At 38.1% G+C, this 24886-nt stretch overlaps 1 protein-coding gene across 1 annotated transcript in view; it reads right to left on the bottom strand.

Moving 5' to 3' along the window:
* Positions 1-6388: 6388 nt before the first annotated feature.
* The window catches only part of tbc1d32 (TBC1 domain family, member 32), a 71767-nt gene continuing 53269 nt past the window's right edge, over positions 6389-24886 (bottom strand). The window contains exons 32-33 of the mRNA XM_058614184.1: positions 15415-15603; positions 6389-7605 (exon numbers count right to left, since the gene is read on the bottom strand). Of these exons, the coding sequence (XP_058470167.1) occupies positions 7486-7605; positions 15415-15603 (309 nt within the window). The 3' untranslated portion in view covers positions 6389-7485. The remainder of the gene's footprint in view (positions 7606-15414; positions 15604-24886) is intronic.

Below are 24886 nucleotides of genomic sequence, written 5' to 3'. Positions count from 1 at the left end.
AGGAGAACACACACACACACACACTAAGCTACCACGTGAATCTGCAAGTTATTTTTATCATATCTGCTAACATTTTGGGAGCCGTTAATCTCTATTTTTTGGGAAATTATCCCAGAATGAAATTGGCATTTTTCATGTTTTAAACCAATCAACAACTCTAGGATGAAAAAGATAATATCTTACATTTGTCATTGTTGCCGCCACCGTCATCTTCATCTTTGTGTTTGGAGTTTCTACGCATGGTGCAAGTTTCATTGCACTCATGCTCCACACGTCTACTTCTTCTGTTTTTTTTTGGTGCATTTTGTGGCTGCGTCACAGCGCCACATACAGGCCTGGCATATATAACTACAGTCTGTGTAGGTTTGATGTGTAAGAAGACAATTGTTGAGATGTTGTCGTGTTTACGGGGAAAAAATTAAGAGCAAAAAACGAAAAACTAGACCTAACAAACCAAGAACTAAAACCAGGACAGGAAGTCAATTTAAACAAGACGCACACACTTGGAAGAACTACAACATTTTGAGTGTTCTCAATCTTTTTCCTGTATTTTTAGTCCATTGTAAGCAACGATAACTAAAAATACTTACACTAACACACCTACAGACAAAAATGTCCTCATTGTAACCCATCCAAGTCACTGCTTTTGATGCAGCGTGGCAAAAACTTGGCAATTTCAGGGAAGACTCATTAATGTTGTATGATGATGTTGATGTGTACGATGAGGACTGATGTTGGGATCCAGAGGTCGTGACAATATTATTACAAAGTTATTGTTGTCAAATATTAAATAAAAATACCATTTACTTTCTCACAGACACTCTGTAAGGCACAATCAGCAACTTTTAACAGCAATTAACTTTTTAATAAATCAGTATTTCTTTCTCTCCAGACTTTACACTGATGTTATTAATATTATCGACACCTTTTTCTCCTTTTACATCCTCGTTATTTCTGAGTTAAACCTTTAATTACTTGACATTTATGGTTATTTCTTTAAATAAATTTATTACAAATGAGCTGATTCTTCTTAAAAGGGCTATTCATTAATAACAATGTCCGAAAATACTTGGAAACACATAAATAAAGTTTGACTTTTACCCCCTAATTAAATCTATTTTAGTTCATTTCCTCAACTTAAAAATAACTTGAAAAACTTGGGAGTGAGACCAGCTGTGATTTATCAAAGTTTTGAGTGGCAGCGGCTGAATTATTCACTTTCGACTCAAAGGTGCAAAAACATCAAGGGATTCGTTAGCTGAGTCTGAATCCAATTTTTTTTATATTTCATATTATTATCATCAACCTGAGACGGAGGAGTTTAAGGAGAAGCGGCAAATTTACAGCAAGAAAAACCTCGTTATCGTCCTCAGAGAGACACTGAGGGAAAGGAGATCACTTGAGATAAAAATGCATCAAAATAATTGATAAAGAAAATAAAAACAAGGATCATCCTAGAGTCTCCGCAATTATGTCTGAGAGCAAAGTGTTGTGGAAACTGACAAAGTGAGAAGAAAATTAGTGTGTGAGTGTAATTAAATTGCCAAACAAGCTCATGTATAGAATTTTACGATTTTGCGATACAACTCCACACACTGTACCTTTAAATAGATACTGTTTCCAGCAAACAGTCTCACTTCAAGATTCTCACACTTTTCCTCCATTTTCTTAAATACTTTATTTTTCCCCTCCATGATAAAACTTTGTGTGTGTTCATGGAGACAAAGGTGAAGCGTCTCCTCGACCGTTCATGTGTCCTAAAAGAGGTCAGACATCGCCTCACTCCACAGACGTTTGCAGTTCAGTGAGTGAAGTGATCTCAAAGTGCCATCCATTCATCCACTCATTCATCCATCCACATCCAGCAGCAGCAGGAACATTCATTTCTGTGTTTTCTCTCCGTGTCCCGGAGTAAAAAAAAACAAAAAACAGAGAGAAACTTTGCAGAGATCTCTGCAGTTTTGACAGATTACAGTCCACCACTGTCTCTCCTCACTGAATCACACACACAAGAGCCTTAAAGACAGACACGTCTCACATGAGACACTGTCCCAGCAACTGATGCAGACTCATCTCTCTGAGCTTTTTCTTCTCTCATCTTCGCTTCACTCCATCTCTGGAAACTAGAGCAAATAAAAAAAGGGGTTTGTTTTTTTTCCACAGAGCTGATGACACGAGGTGGGCAGTGACTCAGCATTTACTCTCTGATCACTAAAGTTAAACACAGCTGTAATAACCACATGCATGTGGAAGTGGGTGGATTATTAATCTGCAATGAATTCATGTCCATTCAAGGATGATGTTATCCTATTTTATAATGCATATCGTTAAAAACTGTATGCCCGGTTTTCATGTATTTTTAGTCCACTGACCTTTCTTTCATTCTACTGGGACTTTTAAACCAAAACAACAGTTTTAATAACTTTTAAATAAACTTTGTTGTTTGTTTACTTTGAGCAGAATGAGTTAAAGTTAAAGTTTAAAGTCGTAAAGTTGGATGAAACAAACACTTATAAAGTCATTTATCATCAGATTTCTCTGGACTCATTAATCAATATTCCCTCAGTCAAAGTTTTAATGGCTTACTTCACTCTGTGTCTGAATGATTAATCTTAATATTTAACGTTAACGTCACTTGTCAGTATTTTTTTTTTTGATTCGACGAGAAAATGTGAAAAGAAAAACGGTGTCAGGGTACAAACGTAAACCAAGACAGAAGTTAGTGCTGAAAACTGGGTCTAGACCAAATCTGGAGCTAGTTAATGATATTTTTGATTAAATTGATTGATTTAATCTTCAAAGTTTTGGTCACTTTTGTCATTTTTCATCAGGAAACCATGTCAGAAATATCAATTGCACTGGTATATACTTATAAACAGAATATATATGACTAACAGATCATACAACAAAGTACAAAGTGGAAGCTATAATCCATTAAATAATCTATTTATAAATAGTGAATAATGTTACATTTTGGCAAATTTCAGCTCACTATTGTGGCTTTTATCAGCTTTGTTTCAAATAGTCACTTTCAGAAGTAGGGCCACACGGTGGTGTAGTGGTTAGCACTCTCGCCTTGCAGCGAGAAGACCCGGGTTCAAGCCCCGGTTGGAACAAGGGCCTTTCTGCATGGAGTTTGCATGTTCTCCCCGTGTGTGCGTGGGTTCTCTCCGGGTACTCCGGCTTCCTCCCACAGTCCAAAAACATGCAACGTGGGGATTAGGTAAATTGGACACTCTAAATTGACCATAGGAGTGAGTGTGAGAGTGAATGATTGTTTGTCTCTATCTGTGTGTGGCCCTGCGATGGACTGGCGAACTGTCCAGGGTGTACCCCGCCTATCGCCCGATGTAGCTGAGATTGGCACAGCACCCCCCGCGACCCTCTGGTTGAGGATAAAGCGGTAGATGATGACTGACTGACTGACTGACTTTCAGAAGTAAAACACGTTAAAATGACCTTTAGCTGCACCGATACATTATACACAATGAATTTAGACAACAAAGGACAAAAAACGTGTCGGATTCACAGATTATTAACTACTCTATACACTGATTACAAACTGTTTTTGATTTAATCTTCACAAATGTGTCATTTCAATCAATTCTCTCATGAGAAAACATGTAGAAATCACCTTAAAATGGATCGTGTGAATAAAAAAGAATGTTAATAACTGCAAGGTACTCAAAGTGCTTCACATAAAAAGAAAGAATAAAAACAAACATTATAATAGTAGGAATAAAATCTACCAAAAACAAACAAACAATAAAAGAAGAATCAATAAAATTAGAAAGTGTCATTGTGCTACTGAATATAAAAAGTCTTTTTTTAGTAGATGAATAAGTTTGGAGTTTACTTTTAAAAGCTTCCAGGAGTTGACCTTTGACCAGAAATGTCCACCAAGGTGGTGAAAGCGTGACAAATCTGAAAAAGAAATCAGATTTTGTCAACCGTTTCTGTTTCTCACCTCGACTCTCTCTTTTTTATCCGCCTCGTTTCTCACACGACGTCGTCCGATAAACTTTACACAGCCAAAATTATGTCAAACAAACACTCGTCCTCTGCTGGTGTTCTGCCCCCTAGTGGCTGTAACAACAAACACGGATGAATGTGACTTTTTTAAAAGTTCAAATTCAGGATCAATACTGTTAGACGGTGTCTGCGATGAACACGTGATATCGTCACGACTGTGAGTCTCACCATCTCAGGGTGAAGTGATGAATTCATTCATGATCCAGGCCTCAGTGTCTCTGCAGTGAGAGGACGGAGAGACACAGAGACTAATGGGAGTTCCTCACAGGGACACAAATGTCCTCATGCATCTTTCATACGCAGACCTGCTGCAGGAGAGCAAACACAAACGAGAGGTCGCGTGACGCGTCAGAGCGTGTGCTCACTTTAATGATGTGTGACCGATCAGTGCGAGACGGCGAGTCTCTGCGGGGGGGGGGGGGGGGGGGATGGGGGGGAATGTCTTCAGAAAGACACGACTGCGACAAAACACAAGAGTCCAACAGATCAGCGGCGCTGTCGCTAAATACACCAGACTCCTCTGTTAAATACTGAGATTTTAGTTGGAGATTAACGCATGTTTTCAGGGATTTTTTTAAGTCTTTTTAACTTTAATCTACAGTTCGGCATTGTTCGGGTTTGATTCTAGTGTCAGACGTCGCACTCGTGACTCTTCCAGTGATGACACTCTCTGACCAAACCGTCTGTCCACGTCACATTTTAGTGTCGGCTCAGCTTTTAACCCCGACAAAGCCCTTTAAATGTGTCAAAATGTCCTCACAAAGACATCAATGCATGCATACACAATCATACCCACTTAGGTGGTCTTGTGTCTCCTCCTCTTCAGGTCCTCACCCAGAGGTCTGGACAGCATCTTAGCTGCTCTCCTCTGGACACATGTGGTTCCTGTAATCTGGATAAGTCAGTGGTTAACATTACCGAGTCTGGCTTGGTCATCCAGCCTGGCACTAAGACCATGGTCCATGAGACCGTGTGTGGATTCTTGTCGCTGAAGCAGAACCAGAGTTTTCCAAGGTAACGAGACACTAATCACTAATCATGAGAGGGATTGTGAGATTTAACGTGGGACCATCACATCTGATGAAGAACTGAAAGTCAAATTAACACCAAATCTGATTAAGACAAGATGTAATCAACATAAATAGTTCAATTGATTCTTTATAGTGTTATTTTAACTGCTAGACTGATTTACTATGTCTAATTATCACTTTAAGACGATGTGAACAGTGTCTGTTTACATTCACACTGCAAATAATCTGAAAAGCTCAGAGGTGAAAATCAGTCCCGTTTTGTTGAAATGGAACTTTGCATGTCTGGTCGTTCTTTTTTTTCTTCTTTTTTTGCCTTTTTCTCTACAGAGCTCCCCTTTGTGTCTCTCGTTTTATAAAACCTCACTGCTGACGCTCCGGCGTCCCTTCCACCACACACTGAAAACAAAAGAAATGGCAGAACGCCTTTACAACGATAGCAAACATCGAGAAATACAGTGCAAATACAAAAAAAAAGAGAGCAATATCGTTACCTCTTCCTTTGCTTCCTTCGACAACAGTTTTTTCTGCTTCTTTTTCGCCAGCTCTGCCATGATGAACGTCTAAAATGACGATATCCACAAAACCTGACTCCTCCAGGCCCGTGACCCCAATCTTGCAAGGCTGGTTTTCCACTAAGCGACAGTAGAGGGCAACCATCACGATGACTAAAAGTCCTGCAGTCTTTAGTGTTCCTCATCACCAAGTCCTGGGTTTTAGTTTCAACACCAGGTGATTTACAAAGAGCAGGATGTTCATGCACTGCAGGAACAGTGTGACCCTGAAGCCGTGGAAACAACAAATGTACTGCTGCTTTCTTCTACTTCTTCTTCTTCTTCTCCAGAAGTTACACCCATAAAAAGTTTGGTAACACTTTAGATTAGGGAACACATATTCACCATTAACTAGTTGCTTACTAACATGTATATAAGTAGCATAATAGACCTTTATTAGTAATTATTAAGCATGTCTTAACACCTTAATCAGTAAAAATCTTAATTCATGTCGTAATAGAGGTAGAATATGGTTATGTAGAATAAGGTGTTAATATGCGCTTAATAATTGCTAATGAAGGGCTAGTGTGCTGTTTATGCATGTTAGTGAGCACCTAGTTAATAGTGAATATGTGTTCCCTTATCTAAAGTGTTACCAAACTCCAGTTCTCCAGTAGAGCCTCCAGGAACAAGGTGGACACCTGGAATGTGAGTGTTGTCGCAATTGATTATTGAGTATTCAAATCAGGTGTTGAGGAACAAGGGCAACCTGGTGAGAAGTGGGCGACTGGGACATGTCAAACATAAGACAAAAGAACCCATTTCTGAATAGAATAACTTATTAATTCAGTCACTTGGGTTTAATTTTATTATATACAGTCTATATACAGGTATATTCAAGGCAACGCTGTACATTTTAATAACTGTTCTTCAAATTGTGAAGTGTGTTTGTTAAGAAAGAAGGAAAGAAAGAAAGAAAAAAAAACAAACATAGAAAGAAAGAATGGTGTGCACTCAGATCTTTAGCTGTGGATTAACTCACTGTACTCAGCAGCATTCGGGTGGTTTCTCTACGATTTACTGAACAATAAAAAGACTAAAAAAACTACAGCGCTGGTGTTTCTCTCTAATGAAGAAACAAGTTGGTGCATTAATTAATGAAGGGACATAATCCTCCTGTCTTTGTTCTCGTGTGGAAACAAGCACAAAGTCTCTCTGTGTTCTTTTTGTACAACTATGGCAACTGGAGAGAGAGGAACAAAGAGAGAAGTGTGGAATAAAAAGCTATTAACTTCACCAGATCCTCCAAATAACCCTCCAGACAATCACTGCTGGTTTTAGTTATGAAAAAAAAAAACCTTTGTACTGATAAATAAATAAGTGTTCAGCTCAGTAAAATACTTAAAAAAAGTCATTTTTGGACATAAAATGCTTCATATTATTGTTTATTTAAAGACACGTTGCTTTTATTTCTATTTTGATGTGTTTTTGGTTATTTTTATCACGTCTGAATAAATAAATAAAACCAAAAAAAGAGTTCTGTGATGTAATAACAGTGGTATAAATAAGACTTTTATTTTCTAGGGTCTTCATGTCTTTAAGGCTTCTGTCTCCATGTTGTATTTCTCTCTGCTGTGCTATTTTTTATAGTTATTTGAAGAAATTGTACACATGATTGTTTTCCCTCAGCATTATCAAAGATTGAATAATTTTAGGTTTTCGTTCATGTACAGTAAGACACTGTACACACACACTGTACACGTACGGTGACGTTTTGTGTCAGAAATTGAATGATTTTCTTATTATTTACAGGATTCCATGTCAACAGATACATACAGGTTCTTCAAAACCAAGCAGCAGTGACGTTAAGACAGATTAGACATTGACTAATTCCCATTTTTTTTACAATTCACTCACAAAACAACATGGTCCTACCCTACAGGGTTTCGTATAGTTTTCATGTCGGTGAGAACAAGGTCTCTGTATTTTGTCTCCAGTCCCTCCATGAACTCCAGGTAACTGCCCACCCTAAATCCCTGGATTGGCTCCTCCTGGTGAAGAGAAAAAATACCCAAAAAGGTCAACAATGAGCCAAAAGGAAAATTAACAACCTCTTGTAAACACACATGGTATACGTTTACATGACATTAGAAAAATAACAAGTTGTCGTGCTAGTCCGACTAAAATCAGACTTTTAAAAACCACATAAACATGTTCTGACAAAAATTGAACTAAATCAAAAGTCAGATTGGGAGTCAAGCTAAGACTGCATGTGTATGTTTAATATGAGTTGGACTTAAGCTAGCTAGCTATGCTAATGCACCACAGTTCCCACACACAGCTACATCTCAGCTAATACCTGACAAAATAAGACAACAGCGCAAAAGTATTGGCGATATTCATGGTAGTAGACAGATTTCATACTCTATTAGCTTAAAGAGTTGAATATTGTAAAGTTAATGGACGGTAGGTTGACTCAGAATGGTGCTCAATATGCTAACAAGTAGTCACAAGCTAATCCAACAACCGCCTGGACTTTTCAAACGCATGTTAACATGTTAGTCTGACAGAAATTGTACTAAATTGAATTTCAGATTCAGAGTCAAACTGCATGTAAATGTTTAATTAGACCAGAGTCAGACTCAAGCTAGCTAGCTGTGCTAATGCACCACTGTTCCCTCCCACAGCTACAACGCAGCTAATATGTGGTTAATAAGTTAATAAGTAATTAATTAGAAAACTAAGACAACAGAGACAAAAACATGGTGATATTCAGGGTAGTAGACAGATTTTTATACTTTTCCGGCTTAAATTGAATATTGTAAAGTCTCAGAATTGTGCTTGACATGCTAACAACTAGCCACAACCGAACCAGGAACTGCCTTATACTAACAAGCTGAAAGGAGGCTTGTATTGACAGGTGGCGTAGCAGAGGTGAACACACTTCATTTAACAAATTGATTCCCCGCTAAAGCTTGTAAACTGGGACAACAAGTGAACGGCTCCAACTGTCGCTCCACTTAAATGTGCAGGGTAACTAAGTTATAGTCAGAGTTTTGGGAATCGAAGCAGATGGCTTGAATCATTAACATTCATTTAGGAGGCGCCGTGAGAACCATTCGCTGTAGCCCTTTCATTAAATTATTTTGCATTCAAAGTCAAAGAAAATTAAATTATATCTCAGGGAATCGAATGCTGCAACAAACAACATCTTTAGCATTCAGATAATGAAGTATCACATGGCTGGAAAAGCCAAACAAGCCAGATTGCATACATTTATTTATCATTTAGCTGTTGCCAACTGCTTAAGAGACACGTATCAGACCAGAGAATACTTTATTTGGCTAATTTGTTCAGTTAGAATTTTATCTGCATCTGTCATGACAACATAGTGTGACCTCGTGGGCCTCAGTGGGCAAACACTGCAACAGAGAAAGCCTAAAAAAAAAACAAAAAAAAAACACTGTAAACAGTGTTTAATGACTTGTGCAGCTCCTAATTTTCTCCCATCACTCTGCAGAATGTGTTTTCAGAGAATCTAATTTCAGCAGGTAAATAATGCTGACAGGGACGTGATGCGGCCAGAACACTGTCAATACTTTTGAGCACAAATAAAACGCACACTGTCATTTTCTGCCTCTCAATCAGACCGAGCCTCGCAGAGCTGGTGGTCCGGCTAAAGTCTTATCTTAAAATACTGACTTGTTTCATTTATATAAATTATTCAAATTCAAAAAATTGAGCTGCTCCCACCTCAGCCATGTTAAACAGATGGGTAGCCCGAGACTCAAAGGCTAATTTTAGCCACGTAACAAACTTAACTACCTAAACTATATAATATCTTAAGGAATTAGTTTTTCACTATATATCATTGTTAGACAGCCTTTTTTTGGATTGGAAACTTACGTTTGTAAACCACACACCTTTTCCACACCAAACTCCATGGAAAAAAATCACTGATTCTAGCTCATGGGATACAGGAGCCTGTGGTCTACTGCTGCATTGTTTGGTAAATCAATTACTTAAATCTGAACAAAGGTTTTAAAATGCTGAAATCATAGAATAACACAGTGGAACTTAGTGCTGGAGGCAGCAATGGATCAACAACTTCTGTTAGCTGTGATTTTAAATTGCTGATTTTTTGTATGCACTTTGGTGCAACATTAGTTTCCAGTCAGAAAAGGCTGTTTGTTGATGAAAAAAGCTGGCAAACATATTATTTAGACATTGCAGACTTAAACTGGCAGGTATACTATGAGATGAAACTCAGATGAGGGAGTGAGGGAAACCACAGTTTTCATCCAGATCCACTTCTTCTGCACTGCTTTAACCTAATAAAGTTTAAATTCTCTTCAACGACTGGAACGAATATCTCGGTTATGTCAATGGGCAGATGTAAAGTTTAATTAGAGTGATTTCATCTGAATCATTTCACAGGAGGAGGGTTCACAGAGAGGCAATAGATTAAGAGACAATGAAGCGCTGTATTTTAGATTTCATTATTTCATGGGAGCGAGCGGCGCTACTGCAGCGCGAGGATCGCTCAGACGGGAGTACGTAATGTCAGGAAGAAATGAGTTTTCTGTCGGAAGGAGACGACTCCAGCTCTCACGATTACTCCACTCAACAAAGCAGTAGCACATAAAACACACTTTATAAGATCAAAATCACCTCTAAACACCATTTTAATTTCATTGTATGGCATTATAAATGATAAAGTAGAACTTGTTTGATCTAGTGAAGTTAATAAAGTGTGGGTTTATTGTCGGTAGCAACAGGGACATAACTTTAAAGCTATTAAACCTATATTTTGTTAGTGTCCAATGTTGGGCAGTATATAGGCACCATTTTTCTCTTGCAGAGCCCAATGTTTTTCTAAATGTCAGACTCTTTACTACAGTGAGGAGTGAATTAACCCTGAAGAATAATCAAAAGTAAAGTTGCTTTGCTTGTTTATTTCCAGTTCCAGGAAAACGGCTGCTGACACTGTTGAAACTGTGCAGCGGAATAAAGATCGGCGATATAAAGTTAAAAAAGAACTTGAGAGGGTATTTTTAGTGTCTTATCTTCTCTGGGAGAATTAAGAGAGTGTGGAAAGATAAGACACAGGGACACGAGTCTGGAGGAATTAGGACAAGGCACTGATTTCCTGAACGTCCTCTTTTCAATTCAAGGTCCTGTTTTAGTTCCATTTCCAATTTGATATTGATTGATTTAAAGATATTCAACTTGGTAACTTCAATACCAATTCTCCTGGGTTATAAAATACATTTTTGATCTAGCTAACCTGGTGCATCTTTAAAAGTATTAAGGTTAACACAAAAGCTTCATGTAAATGAATCATACTTCCTGTTGCCTGCAGGTGGCGCAATGAGTGGCTCTGCAGGTTATCATCGTGGACTGATTGGCCCTTTAAAAGACAATAAAAAACGAATAGTGATGGAGTGGAAACCTGCTGCTGAACATATTCGCTGCGTGGCTAGTGGGAACACAAAATTTGATTCCATGCAAAATTCATCGGATTAATTTAAAACTTCGTGAGATTGCAAGTTTGGTGAGTTTTGTGTGCATAGAAAGGGTCTTTACGGGTCGTATGACGGCACTAAAAGAGTATGTGGAGGAAAAATGATGATGAAAATAGATAAAACCTTTGCACCAATCAAAAATGTACTGTTCTAGTCTTAATGACCACTATAAAGCTGCTTTTACACTACAGTTTTTGTTCAATCACTCATTCATACAGCACATTTTCTATCACACACTGCCAGGAGCAACCAGGGATTGAAGACTAAAGTGTCTTGCCCAAGGACTCTGGCGGGGATCGAACCCCACACCCTTCAAAAGACGACTTGCTCTACCACTGACCTACCGCGCGATTCCACATTTGTAGATTTGATAACACAAATTCAAACCTTAGAAAGTAGTCGTTTGAGTGCAAAATACACAGTCTAGAAGCTCAACAGACTGTTTGAAGTAGTCACCAAGTTGTCCAGCAGGTAAGCGCAGCATCCATGCCTTCTTTGCTTATTAGCTCATTAGAAGAGGACAGTACTGTATTTCCAGTTTTACACCTTAGATGTTAAAGTAACGCACAAATCTCTAGACTCACGGTCACGCAAGACTCTGACAGTCAAATCTCGTGAGATTACAGGAAATGGAAACAGATTGATCCAAGCATTTCGTGAATTGACATTACACTTTTCAAAAATGAAGATTAATGTGAACAAGAAAATATACATCCTTTGTATAAACTGTTGAGATTGAGATTAAACAGCTGACACAATTTCCTTCATAATCTACACGATACATCAACCACTAACTGTGAGGAGATCATTAGGTAAGCTAATTAATCCATTTGTCACCAAAGACTGTTTTCCTCAGCTTGTCCTCACATGATGAATGCAAGGTATTAATATTCACAGTAAGGAAGGAGACTTGTTTATTTCATATATTGTTAATATAACTTATGTTTATTTATTTTTTTTAAAGAGGACAGAGTACGGCTCAAACGTGAGTGTCATTATTTGATGAATCGATTTATGCCGTAGCTTCAAGCTAATTTGCATTTGTATCCCTCAGTCTGTCAGAGCAGAGAGAAACAACAAAATAAACAATTTCACAGAGGGTGAATTAAATTAATGGGATTAATAATAAGGTTTACACCCAGTTCTTCATGAAATGATGGGATTGAGAGACCATGTCTTCAAAGCTTTGACCACTGCCTTTGCTGTTATTAGTATTATTAGGGAAGAAGTTGGGAAGAATTTGCACGCTTGGTAAATGAACAAATGTGTCAATTTGAGTGCCCTATAATGTCACCGTACATTAACCAATCGCCTGAAAACCTCATACGTGACACAAGACTGACCCTGAATGAGTACCACAAGCAGTCCTATTACATTTTATCTTCAAATATCTCACCAAATCTTCCAACTACATCCTAAAATTCAAAGTATTTTACTCTCTATATCAATGCCAAACCGCACTATGTGCAGCAGAATTTGAGAACTTCCAAATATCACATCCCGCTTAGGCATTTGATAGGTAGCCGCTTTTCCACTACAAGGTCCCGGCAAACTCTACACGGTTTGGTTGGTTTTCCATTACTATAATACCCCAACATCGGTCGCTATATACCGTTACACCAGACGCCTCTGTTAAATATTGAGATTTTAGACAAGTTTTCAGGATCTTTACGTCTTTACAGTTCGGCATTGTTTGGTTTGATTCTTGTGTCACGCTCATGACTCTTCCAGTGACGACACTCTCTGACCAATCAGTGTCTGGTAGTCTGACGACATCACGCATAGTATCGGCTCTGTCGCAGCTCTGTCTGCAGCAGGTATCGCTAATGGAAAAGCAAAGAAATCGTGCCGTGCCATGTAGTGGAAAAGCAGCATTAGCCTCATGAGCTTGATTTCCAACTACAAATGGACAAATAAAAAAGTTTTAATCCTGGTTTCTAGTTTCATGTCACCTCTTATACGAGCTCCCTTTTTATCCTCTCACAGTTCTGGCTTCACTTCACCAGACTCTCAACAAGTCCAAATTTTAATTTAGATGAAATATAGATAAACCCACGAGTGAGACAGGGGATACAGTACGTGTGTGTGTGTGTGTGTTTGAGGGTGTAAAGTGTGTGTAAATGTTTAGAAGAATCCTTCCAATACCACATGAGTCTGAGTTAAAAAACGCTTCACATTGTGAGACGGAGTAGAAGAAGACGAGAGATAAGGTGTGTCTTCCACATTTACCCGTTCAGCTCAGGGCAAGCATTGTGCAAAGTTTCCTTCCTAACACACACACAGAAACACACACACACTCAGTCTCAAAGCTGAGTCTCGCAGCAGTATCTGATGCTACGGCTCATTAGAAGAATTTCCTCAGATGACGCCTCCATCACTGATCTTTTATTCGCAAAAGAACTGTCAGTGGTGACTCGTGGCGATGTTAACAACCAGAACTATCAGGCCGAGACGAGACGGACTGAAATGTTTTAATGAGTGACGACAGTGAGGGCTCGGTGTCAAGTCACGACTCTCTAACATCTCTGCTGTTTTAATGTCGCTCTGGGTTTTAGTAAAAGTTAACATCGCTCTCTGTGACTTCAGGCCTATTTACCAAAACCTTTGGGGCTAAAACAAATAAAGAAAAAGAAAAGGCTTCTACTTTTCCAATATTGTTTTGGGCAAACGAAACCTTAGTGGGAGATTTTCACAGACACATTTCTGCAAGTTGATTTTTTATTCATCGTGGAATTGAATCATGGATGACTGCTGGATTTAAAAGTTTTATAGCAGTAAAATGGGGAAAGTCTTCAGATATGTCGATGTTTTAGCCCAAATCCAGAAAGATATTTAATGAGGGGCCATGCTGAGTCAGCATATAAGTGATAATATACAGCAATGTGCAAAAGTTTTAGGCACCACCAGCTCTGTTGTTTTTTCTGTCTGTCAAATTCTGTGATCATTGGAATTTGGAATGAAGTGATGCGACTTAAAGCTGGTCTTATATATTAGTGAGCTGTCAATGAGTTTAACTCATGCAACATGTGTATGTAATGCTTAAGCATATCTTGAATAAACCTGGCGTAATAGATGAAATAGTAGGACAAACACAGGATTTACCAGTAACATTAATTAAGGTTCCACTCCAGTATTAACAGAGCTGTGTTATTGTATAAGTGCACTAAACACTTGACACCTGTAGAGGATGTTTTATGCATACAGATTTTCTGGATGTGTTCCAGTAAAGTGAAATTGAAATAATTATCCTCTATTGTTGTTATAGCATTGCTAAACAACTAATCTAATGGTGGCCTAAAACTTTTGCACAGTACTGTATATATATGTATATGTGAGTATATACACATATATATACACATATATGTATATATATGAATATATATATATATACATATACATACATATGTATATGTTGAGTCAGCATATAATATCACATATCTGAGCTGTTCTTGCTGTGTACAGTGTGTGATTTTCACGTTTGCGCTGCTGATAAGTTTTTATAAAAAAGGTGACAACATCGTGACAACATCACAACCTCACTTTCAAAAAATCGGATTAAATCTCACAACGCTAACATGAATGATTTCTTATTAATATTCAGATTAACACCTTTAAAAGGTTTAAAGAGGATGATGCCCAAAAAAGAAAATGTAAATACCATAATCAAGGCAGGCATTTCAAGCAAATATGGTATTCAACAGTCACTCGGGATTATCTGAGTTGCATTCAATGATCCTCGTAATTTGAATAATTTTGAAGGGCCCAAAATGTTTTAAACTTAGAGGAGAGGCTACAAGATGCATTTGGTGACCCTCGTAAATTTGAATGCCTTCTGAAGGGTCCACACAGTGTGTTGACAGAGGAGGAGTTCTGAGATGCACTGAATGACCCTCATAAATTTGAATCACTTCTTAAGGGTCCACAGTGTTTTAAACTTAGAGGAGAGGCTACAAGATGCATTCAATGACCTTGAAAAACATTGAGTTCAAGTATGATATGTTTATATTTGACGAATGTGATATTATTTATAATCAATTCTTCATTCATGAATCAGAGTTACGATACTGTATATGGATGGAATTCAAATGAACTGAGGACAGGACAGGAGGTAAAAAATGCAACATTACACAAAGCTAACTTTGGTCGTTGAATTAAAAATATGTCAATGCTTTTGCAGGTTTTTTCCCCCTGCATTTACAGCTGGACATGTTTAAATATTGCTTGTCATTTTTCAGATCCAACTGTCAAAAGTTCATTGGAAACCCAAGTTTTTGACAGGATGTCAACATGGATAAATCTACAGCAGCTACTGCTGCTGCTGCTGCTGTGTCTCACCTTGAGGAAAACCTGCAGCTCCTGGGACTGCGTGCGCTGCAGGATCTCACGCTGCAGGTGTTTGAAAATGGCCACGCACATGTAAACCTGGTAGTCGGCGCCCATCACCACACAGGTGGACACGTAGTGGCAGATTTCAGTCCAGTCCAGGTAGTTCCAAAAACACTGAGTCAGCCAGTGGAGGCACATCTGAGGAGGAGGAGGAGAAGATGAAGATGTCACTGAGAATGAACCTGTCATCTGTCACCTGTCAATGTTCACTACATCCCAGAGAAGTGGAAAAAAAGAAAATCATGACCCCGGCGTAATCCTCTCTATATAATTCAGGCGTCTCAAACTCAGAAGACCTGGGGGTCACTGAGTTGACAAGTGAGGAAAAAAAGTAAATTTTTCATCAAATGTTCAGTATAGGTGGGCGATACAAGCTTAAAAATATGCATTATAATATATAATATTCTATTAGGACATCACAATAACAAAATATGTGACGATACTTCACAGAATTTCAAAATAAAAGCACTTGTGTTGATATGAAACGACATATCAAATTTATCATGAAAAATGAATCTGTTAAATATAGAAAATAACTCATTAGCATGAAACCAATTGGATCCAAAGTCAGTGGCCGTTTCTCAATATCCATACTTGTGCGTACTTGAGCGTACTTGCGTACTCCCGTACTTGTGAAAACGTCATCAGCCTCAGTCCAAGTTCTGTTCCAATTCTCAAGTAAGCGAACAGCGAGGACGGTTCTCAAACCCGGAAGTGTTCTCGCTCCGCCCATGTTTACCAAGTATGCATCGGAGGTGACTTAAGCGTACTTGGGATGGCCATGTATCCCAGAATACATTTCGGCGGAGCATAGCAGCAGATAATAGAAATATAAATCTGAAATAAATATTTTTCTGTGTCCCGGAACAAAGTTTTAACATCATTTGAGGCGAGAAATTAGTCATTAAGAATTCAAACATGTGGTTTGTGTATGACGATATGACGTATTTATAGTTTGGCAGCAACGTTTGTCGGAGGTGATCACCTCCGTCTCTGTGGGCGCTCGGCGCTCACTGTGCCCGGCACAGAGCAGCGTTACCTCGGCTTGTCCTGATGAAATGATCCGCTGGCTCAGACGTCGCTGTCATTAGATGCTCGGTGTGATCGATAGATTTGTTGTTGACGTGTTATTTTGATTTTAATGGAAACGTTTTGACCTGACAGTTTGAAACTTTGCATATTATTTTTATTTTTTTTTATTTTAACTTTGAATGTTAGATTTATATTAAAGTCGCACGGTCATTGTATCTGTATTTAAATATAATATGTAAATATTAGCTATGTAGAGTAGTATATATTTGTACACGTCATATATATATATATACACTACACTACACTATTCAATGCTGTACTCTATCTATTTTCCACATTGTATTATTTGTATTGTATATTTTAATAGAAATAAATTAATAAATGAAGTTAAATATTTAAAATGTAAAAATAATAACAACATATATATGCATTTATTAAAAGTATTTCATATGTTCATTTATCAACACTGTAGGTGGCGGTAATGAGGCTGCAGCACTTGGCGCCAGCCACCATTCAAACAGCAGAACAATACATACATACTTGCATACTTGAGTATTGAGAAACAACCACATACTTGTGTACTCCCGTACTTGGCAAGTATATACTCCCAGCGTACTTCTCAAGTATATACTTCCCAAGTAAGCAAGTACATACTTGCTAACTTGAGTATTGAGAAACGGCCAGTGATTCCCAATGAGTGAGCCGCAGCCCCCTGGTGGTCGAGGACGGTACTGCATGTGGGGCTGTGAAAGGTAATTAAATATAAATAAATACATGTTTTGATTTGCTGTTTTGTAATTAGTAGTTTTGTAATCCGTGGCGTTTAAAGAAGGTGTTAATTAATCAAGCATAACATTCGACAATTAAAGCAAGTAAATAACAATAATTTGACAACTTAATTAAGAAATAATAATAATTTGCTTTACTATTTTTTTCAGGCTTTTTGTAAAACTGTACATTTGTAAATTCATGGATAACAATAATAGTTATTATATTTTTTAACATTAAAAATATCATTTCAGTTTAAGAGGTTCTACATACTGGTGTATTATCCATTACAGAAACATTAAAATTATATATATATATATATAATTATATATTTATATATATATAGCAATATTGTGACATTTTATGTGTAAGTATACAGTGTCAGCTGGTCAATACACAGGCCTAACATTTCAGTATTTGCTTAATTCGTTAGTTGTTATTCATGTTGATGGATAATTATGCACTTTGTTGTGAAGCCAAACCTTTTAAATATTACATGGAGCCCAGCTATTGAAAGATAGTTTAGAAATAAAGTGAAGTGGACAGATTATTGTATCCCTATGTTCACATGAAAACAATAATATCAATGGAAATTATTAATCCTAGTCTAGGGTCGTGATTTAAGATTTGGGGACTTCCAGAAGTTTCTCAAGTATGGGAATGGCTGCCATAAGTTTAATATATTTTCAAGTCCTTTTGTCGAACATTATTGACACATATACTGTATCCGTGAAGCTCATTCAGACGAAGTAACAGCTGCTCTCGAGGTTTTTGTTCCTCCCAAAAAAAAAAACACTTTCCGTCATCAGTCACTGAAAACGTCTATGTATAATCAGCACCGCGGCACAGCTGTGTGTTCACGAGACGACTGCATCTGCGGCACAGCCACTCGGCGTTTGACGTTTGCTCGGGAAAAACAAATGAAAAGCGTCATTAAAAATGAATTTTTAATTCGCACTGGCAATCGATGTGGGAATTTGTTTATCCAGTCATGAGTGGATTTCACGCTCCGGAGACTCGGAGTCGGAAGAGCAGCAGAAGTCTGAGCTGGGGCGTGTGTGTGTGTGTAGATACAGCAGTGCGTAAAACGCTCCTGATACAAACTCAAAGGAGCAGCAGTGGATGATGGTGATGATGACGATGATGAAGACAGATGCTGATTTTTTAAATGGTATATTCCACCGAGGAACAAATAGATTTCGGGGGTTTTAAAGAAACATTCCCGCTCCATTAGGACTGTGCTGTTCACAAGGAAAAACCTCTGCGCTTCAGTTCATGGACAGTTTTACTGCACGTTAAAAGATGATGGTTTTCTCCCAAACGTGCCAAATTAAAGACAGTTTATTAGCGGAAGCGACAGCTGGACAGTGTCACAAAAAAGATCATTTTCTGGCAATACGTTTAAAGTGGTAATGATATCTCACAGCAGTCTTGAAAATTGGCGTGGGCTTAAGGGACGACGAGGCGAGCAGATGCATCCTAATGTTTATCTGTGCAGCTGATTACTACGTTAAAATCTGTGATATTAGCAGTGTTGTGTAAAGTGGTGAACATATCACTCCACAGGAAAAAGTGACACTAATCACCTTATCAAATTTTCAATGATTAAAATAGTTGTTAAGTGTGTACAAATGAGGTTTAAAATCACGTAAAATTCTTCAGTATATGCTTTAGTGGGGACCAAAGTCCAAAATGGCTAGCACTGTTGCCTCGCAGCAAAAGAAACCTGGGTTTTCTACTACAGTCATAAATTCGATCACTTCTGAAGGTTCCACAGCATGTTGGACTTAAAGGAGAAGCTACATGATGCATTCAATGACCCTCGTAAATTTGATCACTTCTGAAGGTTCCACAGTATGTTGGACTTAGAGGAGAAGCTACATGATGCAGTCAATGACCCTCGTAAATTTGATCACTTCTGAAGGTTCCACAGTATGTTGGACTTAGAGGAGAAGCTACATGATGCATTCAATGATCCTCATAAATTTTTGTGGCAATTGCTGCATGACATATTTTATTTGTCATTAGCTCATTAGAAAAGATATAAATAGGAAACTGTTGCTCCAGAGATTAATAAAGTTGTCTGAATGGGAACCTGATAAAACATTCAGTTCAAGTTTTGAATCTTGAACATAATCATCAACACTTTCCACCTGGGGGGACCAACTTCCCCCCTCCTTCGCAGCATGCTCTGCATCTGGACAAATGATTGTCCTTGGGATCTTAGACAAAGTCAGTCTTTGCAATTTGTCTTTGGTGAGACAGAGATCTTGGAATTTACATTTTGCGGGCATCACGTAAAATTTGCACTCTTTTGCTTAACGTTACTCGCTTGTTGAGAGTAATTACGACTTGTTTGTCCTGCGTAGGCCTAGTCTACGAACATCAAGCTACGCAGGGCGTGAAACAGTAGGTGGCATCGTAACAACCAATGGAGACATTTACCTAAATATCAACTTCTTTCTTACACTAAATTCAAGCACTTTCAATGACCCATGTCCATTTTGGCAAATTTTCACCCATGGGAGCCATGTTAGACATCCATAAAAGAGGACTGTTTTTAGAGATAAACTGTTTTTAGTCTTTACGCCATAATTCATTTCTCCACAGTTCTCAGCCACTATTTTGGGACAAACATGTCAATAATGTGTGAAGTGTTCCCCTGTATCTCGTATATAAGGACAAAGCCTATAAAAAAAGTGTTTGGCCCTAAGATGTGTATAAATCTTCATGACACTCCATGAAATAGCTCTCAAGATAATTCAGTTTTGGACCACAGTGTTTAAAGATTACACTGCTGAAAACAGCGTTTGTTGACTGTGTCACGGTCAGTAGAATCTACTTTGGTCGACACCAACACCGACAGATCTTTGCTGTACTGACTGAGCGCCACGTCCCTCTCACACACGCACTTTTCCAAGAACACTCAACAAAGGGACAACAAACAGCGCGACACACTGCGTCTTAACTAATTGTCGTGGAAACAATTAGCCGCTGTGTTCACTAATGACACACGTCTGCTCAAAAACATACAAACGAGCAGCCATTTAGGCACCATAAACAGATTAATTACCAACATCCTAATTGGTGTGTGTTGGAATTGAAGCCAGCGAGCGCCTGGATCCATGCTGACATTTTGTTTTTTTCAGACCCTCGGGGCGAGGAGAAAGTAGACATAATGTACCGTGCTTTGTGTGACTGAAAATGGCCCCGAGGTAAAGAAAGAAAATGTATTTTCCTCTGTTGTTGTTGCTGTTGCTGCTCCTGTGAGCAAAACTCAGTAGCCAAAGGTGCGCGGGACTTTCTTCACCTTATTTTCATCCCTGCCACAAACATGCTATCATATTTATTATTAATGTGAGCAGGTCAGGATAAGGGCAGCCCTAGAATCTGTCCGTGTTTGTGTGCGTAAATAGAGATACTTCACTGTTCTCAGTTTTTCAGTTTTTGATGTCAAATGTTCCTTGGAAAATCCTCTGCACAGACATAAGGAATCATCACCAAGTGTTAAATGACAAAACCAACCAAAATTGGGCTTGGTCTGTTTCTGTTAAGCTTTCACCTAAACCAGTGGTTCTCAGCCCGTAACTGAGGTTACGGGCTGCATAAAAAGCAAAATTGCTTGTCAGACACGTCCTACTGCACCTGCTTTATCCTCCACAAGAGGGTCGCAAGGGGGGCGCTGGTGCCAATCCCAGCTGACATAGGGCGAAAAGGCGGGGTCGCCAGTCCATCACAGAGACACATCTTCTTACAAACTCTGGCAAAAACATTCCTTAGCTTAACCCTGAAATTCAGATATTCCTTTGAATTTGGGGAGATGGAGCGAGAAATAAGGTGACTCTAATTATTATTATTTTTCTTCGATCACATACCCCTGGTATATACAGTATTTCTGATTTTCCACCAAGTGCCACCAGAGGAAGCTTGCGTACCACAGACCTACGTACTATTCCTTTACTTTTGTTATTAGTAATAACATAGTCAATTGTTTCATTTGCTTGTGTATTCTTCAATTCCTTTAATATTCAGATCTAGTGATCAATTTGACAGCTAATTTGATTGCAAAATTTGTATTTTTGTTTTATTGTCATATGTCATATTATGATCATAACTTGTCATTCGGTTGTTGTTGTTGTTTAAGGATTACCAACAAATTACAGAAATTACAGAAAAATACATGTTCATCATGCTACACTTTAATGACCCACTTTTAGGGTCCCTGTTCGAAAATGAAATGCCCAAACTAAATAGAGTATTTCTCTGCAATTACAAGCTCTATGTGAAAATATATGAAAAAAAATTATTAAACCCATTTAATGAGCCTCAGACTGTTCAGGGCCATAGCTCCGGCTGTGATTGGCCAATCTGGGTGATTGACAGCTCGTTGTAATCATCAAAGCCAAAGTTTGACGGACATTCGCCCTTCTCCAATCAAAACAAGCTAATGGCCGTTTGGAATGACCAATCAGACCAGGAAGAGCCCCCAAAGCATGCTGGGAAGCTTGTTTTGCTCAACCTCAAAGGTAAGACAACATTTCTGGTTGTATTTCTTGAAAGTGAGTTGTTGTTTTGCTCTTATTTTGCAGCTGGATCCGTTTGGTGAACATAGGAATGTTTTTTATGAGCTTTTAGCCAAGTTTCTGAGCTTTCTGTGGGTATGCAGCATGTCAATATTAATCAAAGTAAATGTGCCTTTGATTAATGTGCGTCGCGGTGCATAATTTTGCATATTTTTGCACACGGGGGCTACCGGGAAGAATGTCATTAATTGTAGACCACGCCCACTGCACTTATCCACCCCTTTTCCCACTTCTTGGCATTATTCAAAATCAGGCATTGGGGCGGAGTAATTTAACGCTATATAAATTGCTGTATGAAATATCTACTTTTTTACTTTTTTGCAAGGCTGAAGAAAAAAGGTCCACAAACCTTGGTGTGTTTCCCTGACCCTGAATATCAGGATTTATTATTTATGACACAGCCTGCACAGCTCAGGTTTTTTCCCTCCCGTGACCTAAGCTTATTTATCCTTCCCGTCACACACACTCCTGTTTTCTCCGGATTGTGACAGAAGCTCACACGTCTGTGAGTCACGTCAGCTGCATGACTGTCGGAGCGTTTTTACCGCTGCCAGTTTGTCAGACTCTCAAAGCTCAAACTTTAAGAATAGACGTTTGAAGGAGCAGGTGACCGTAAAGAGACGAGCTGTTATGTTAACTCGGGACAAAGGGGGGGGGGGGGGGGGAGACGGCGGGGTTCAGATCTTTAATGCAAATATGGCGACAAAGTGTGTGAGCTGCAGCTGTCAAACGCCACCGACACACAGCAAAGCGGAATAAATCGTAAGAGGATTCAAAGCCTTTTTTTCCTCGACGTCAGTGTGAAAGGAGTCGAGTGAAAAGGAGCAGAAATCTAAACGCTTAAAACGTCAAAGCGGGATAAAAAAGGGAGAAGTAACAGCGTTTTATCCTCTTAACTGATGTCATTTATTAAATATTAAAACATTAGATGAGACTTTATATAGATTATCATATACATTTAGTTTTTCTCCATATTTTAACCCAGTTAACACCACGAGTCCTCAGTGGACTGATTTTTCTTTTTATATAAATGGATTTAACAGATGATTTATAACATTTTAAAGATATTATTTCTTCTTTTAAAGACTGTAGCACAAGAACAACGATGATGGAAAACAATGCAACGTTTCTTTTTAAGTTGTCTTTCTTGATTTCTGTTTTGTCTTGTTTCATATTTGAAAAACAAAATAAAATAGGTTATTGATGTCACCATCATTACTGAGTCCCAGTGAGGTATGGATGTCTTAAGATAGGATTAAAAGTAATATAATAATGATAATTAGGAGATTACACAAGGATAAATACTTGTTTTTGGTAAATATAAGACTCCTTTAGTTGGAAAAGTTGTGATTTCTGTAATGTGTCAGACTAAGAACAGATTTTCCTACATTAACGGCCAGTCTTTGGTGTGTTAAATACATTTAATCTTGAAATCTAAATAAAATCTATGTGTATGATTTATGTTAACAGGGACAAAATTAAATGCAAACATCTACTTGTGTAACCAGTGTTGCTCTTTGTATTTGTGGTGGAAAAAGACAAAAATATCCCAAATATTTTTTTAAATAAATGTCATTGTATTTGTACTTGTATTACTTCTTTCTCCTTTATTTAAGAGTCGTGTATAAACCAATGAGGAAAAACATACATTTTTAATAATTTCTGCGTAATGGAAGCTGTTTTGGACGATGAAAATGGAATATATTCCTCTCTTTTCCTGCCTTTTGTATTGTTGTATATTTAAAAAAAAAAATGTTTGTCCTTGTATTGTTGTTTTTTTAAATCACAGATTTTTTTCATTTATTAATACTTTTTCTGAAGCACTTTCCCTGCTACATTCTTCTTTATCTGTTTATGCACTTGATCTTTTTTTATGTGTTTTATTATTTTTGAAACTTTTATTTCTATGTATGAATGGTGCTATATAAATAAAGTTATTACAAACATTTCTTTCTTATTATCATTACTGTGTGTGTGTGTTTTCCCCTCTGTGTAGTTTCATTCAACGTGGAAATGATTGAACATGTTTATCAGCAACAATGCTGAGAAAATCTGTAGCTTTACTGTTTAATTTTCTGTGTAAATATTGGATATATGAAGTTTTACAGCGATAGTAAAGCATAAAAAAATTAAAATGATGTCGGTAGACAAAACAGTGGCTGGTAAATGTTAGCAGACACTTAACGACTGCTGTGCGGAATCTTTCTGCGACTTTAACGCTATTATTTTGAAAAGAAACGTGTTTTCATCAGTGTGAGTTTATCCTTCTGTTTGTCCATCCATTCCGTTTTTTGTGATGGGTAGGTGATCACCCAAGTATGTTACCAAATAATTTTGGTAAGAATCTACTTTGGATTATGTGGATTAGGTGTCAGATTTGTTTATATCTCAGCGATATGTCAGGATGATTTGATTCTATACAGATCCAGAGAGTTCTTCTGGATCAAATGTGGTTCTGAGTTTGTAAAACACAGGTGACAAATCGTGCTTTTCCATTAAACAGTTCTAGCACGACTCGACTCGACTCAGCTCTTTTTTTTTGCTTTTCCATTAGTGATGGTAACTGCTCTGATGAGGTTCCAAGCGAGCTGAGCCGATACTAAAATGTGACGTTGAGTATCGTCACTGGAAGAGTCACGAGCGCGACGACGTCCGACACAAGAATCAAAGTGAACAATGCTGAACTGTAGATTAAAGTTATAAAAGACTTCCCAGAAATCCCAGAAAACATGCGTTAATCTACAAAGGAAATGTCTAAAAGACGGGGTCTGTGCTCCGGTCATGCAAGAAGTACTGAACGATTCTTTTTAATGAACCGGTTCTAATGATTCTAATGATTTGGTTACACCCAAAACAACTGCTTTACAAGTCACTAGTTTGAGTGTTTGTGTCGTGTATAAAACCAGGTCACGGCAATTTTACGTACCAGTATTATGACGACTGCGCCCACGTTGAGGAGGAACTACGAAGTCATGGAAAACAAAGTGTCTGATACCAAAACGAGTAGAGCTAGAACTGTGTAAAGGAAAAAGTTGTTT

The sequence above is a fragment of the Solea solea genome, chromosome 17 (genome assembly GCF_958295425.1).
Source record: "Solea solea chromosome 17, fSolSol10.1, whole genome shotgun sequence".
Taxonomy (NCBI): Eukaryota; Metazoa; Chordata; class Actinopteri; order Pleuronectiformes; family Soleidae; genus Solea; species Solea solea.
Note: the sequence above shows the minus strand (reverse complement) of the source record. Positions and strands in the feature narration are given on the sequence as shown.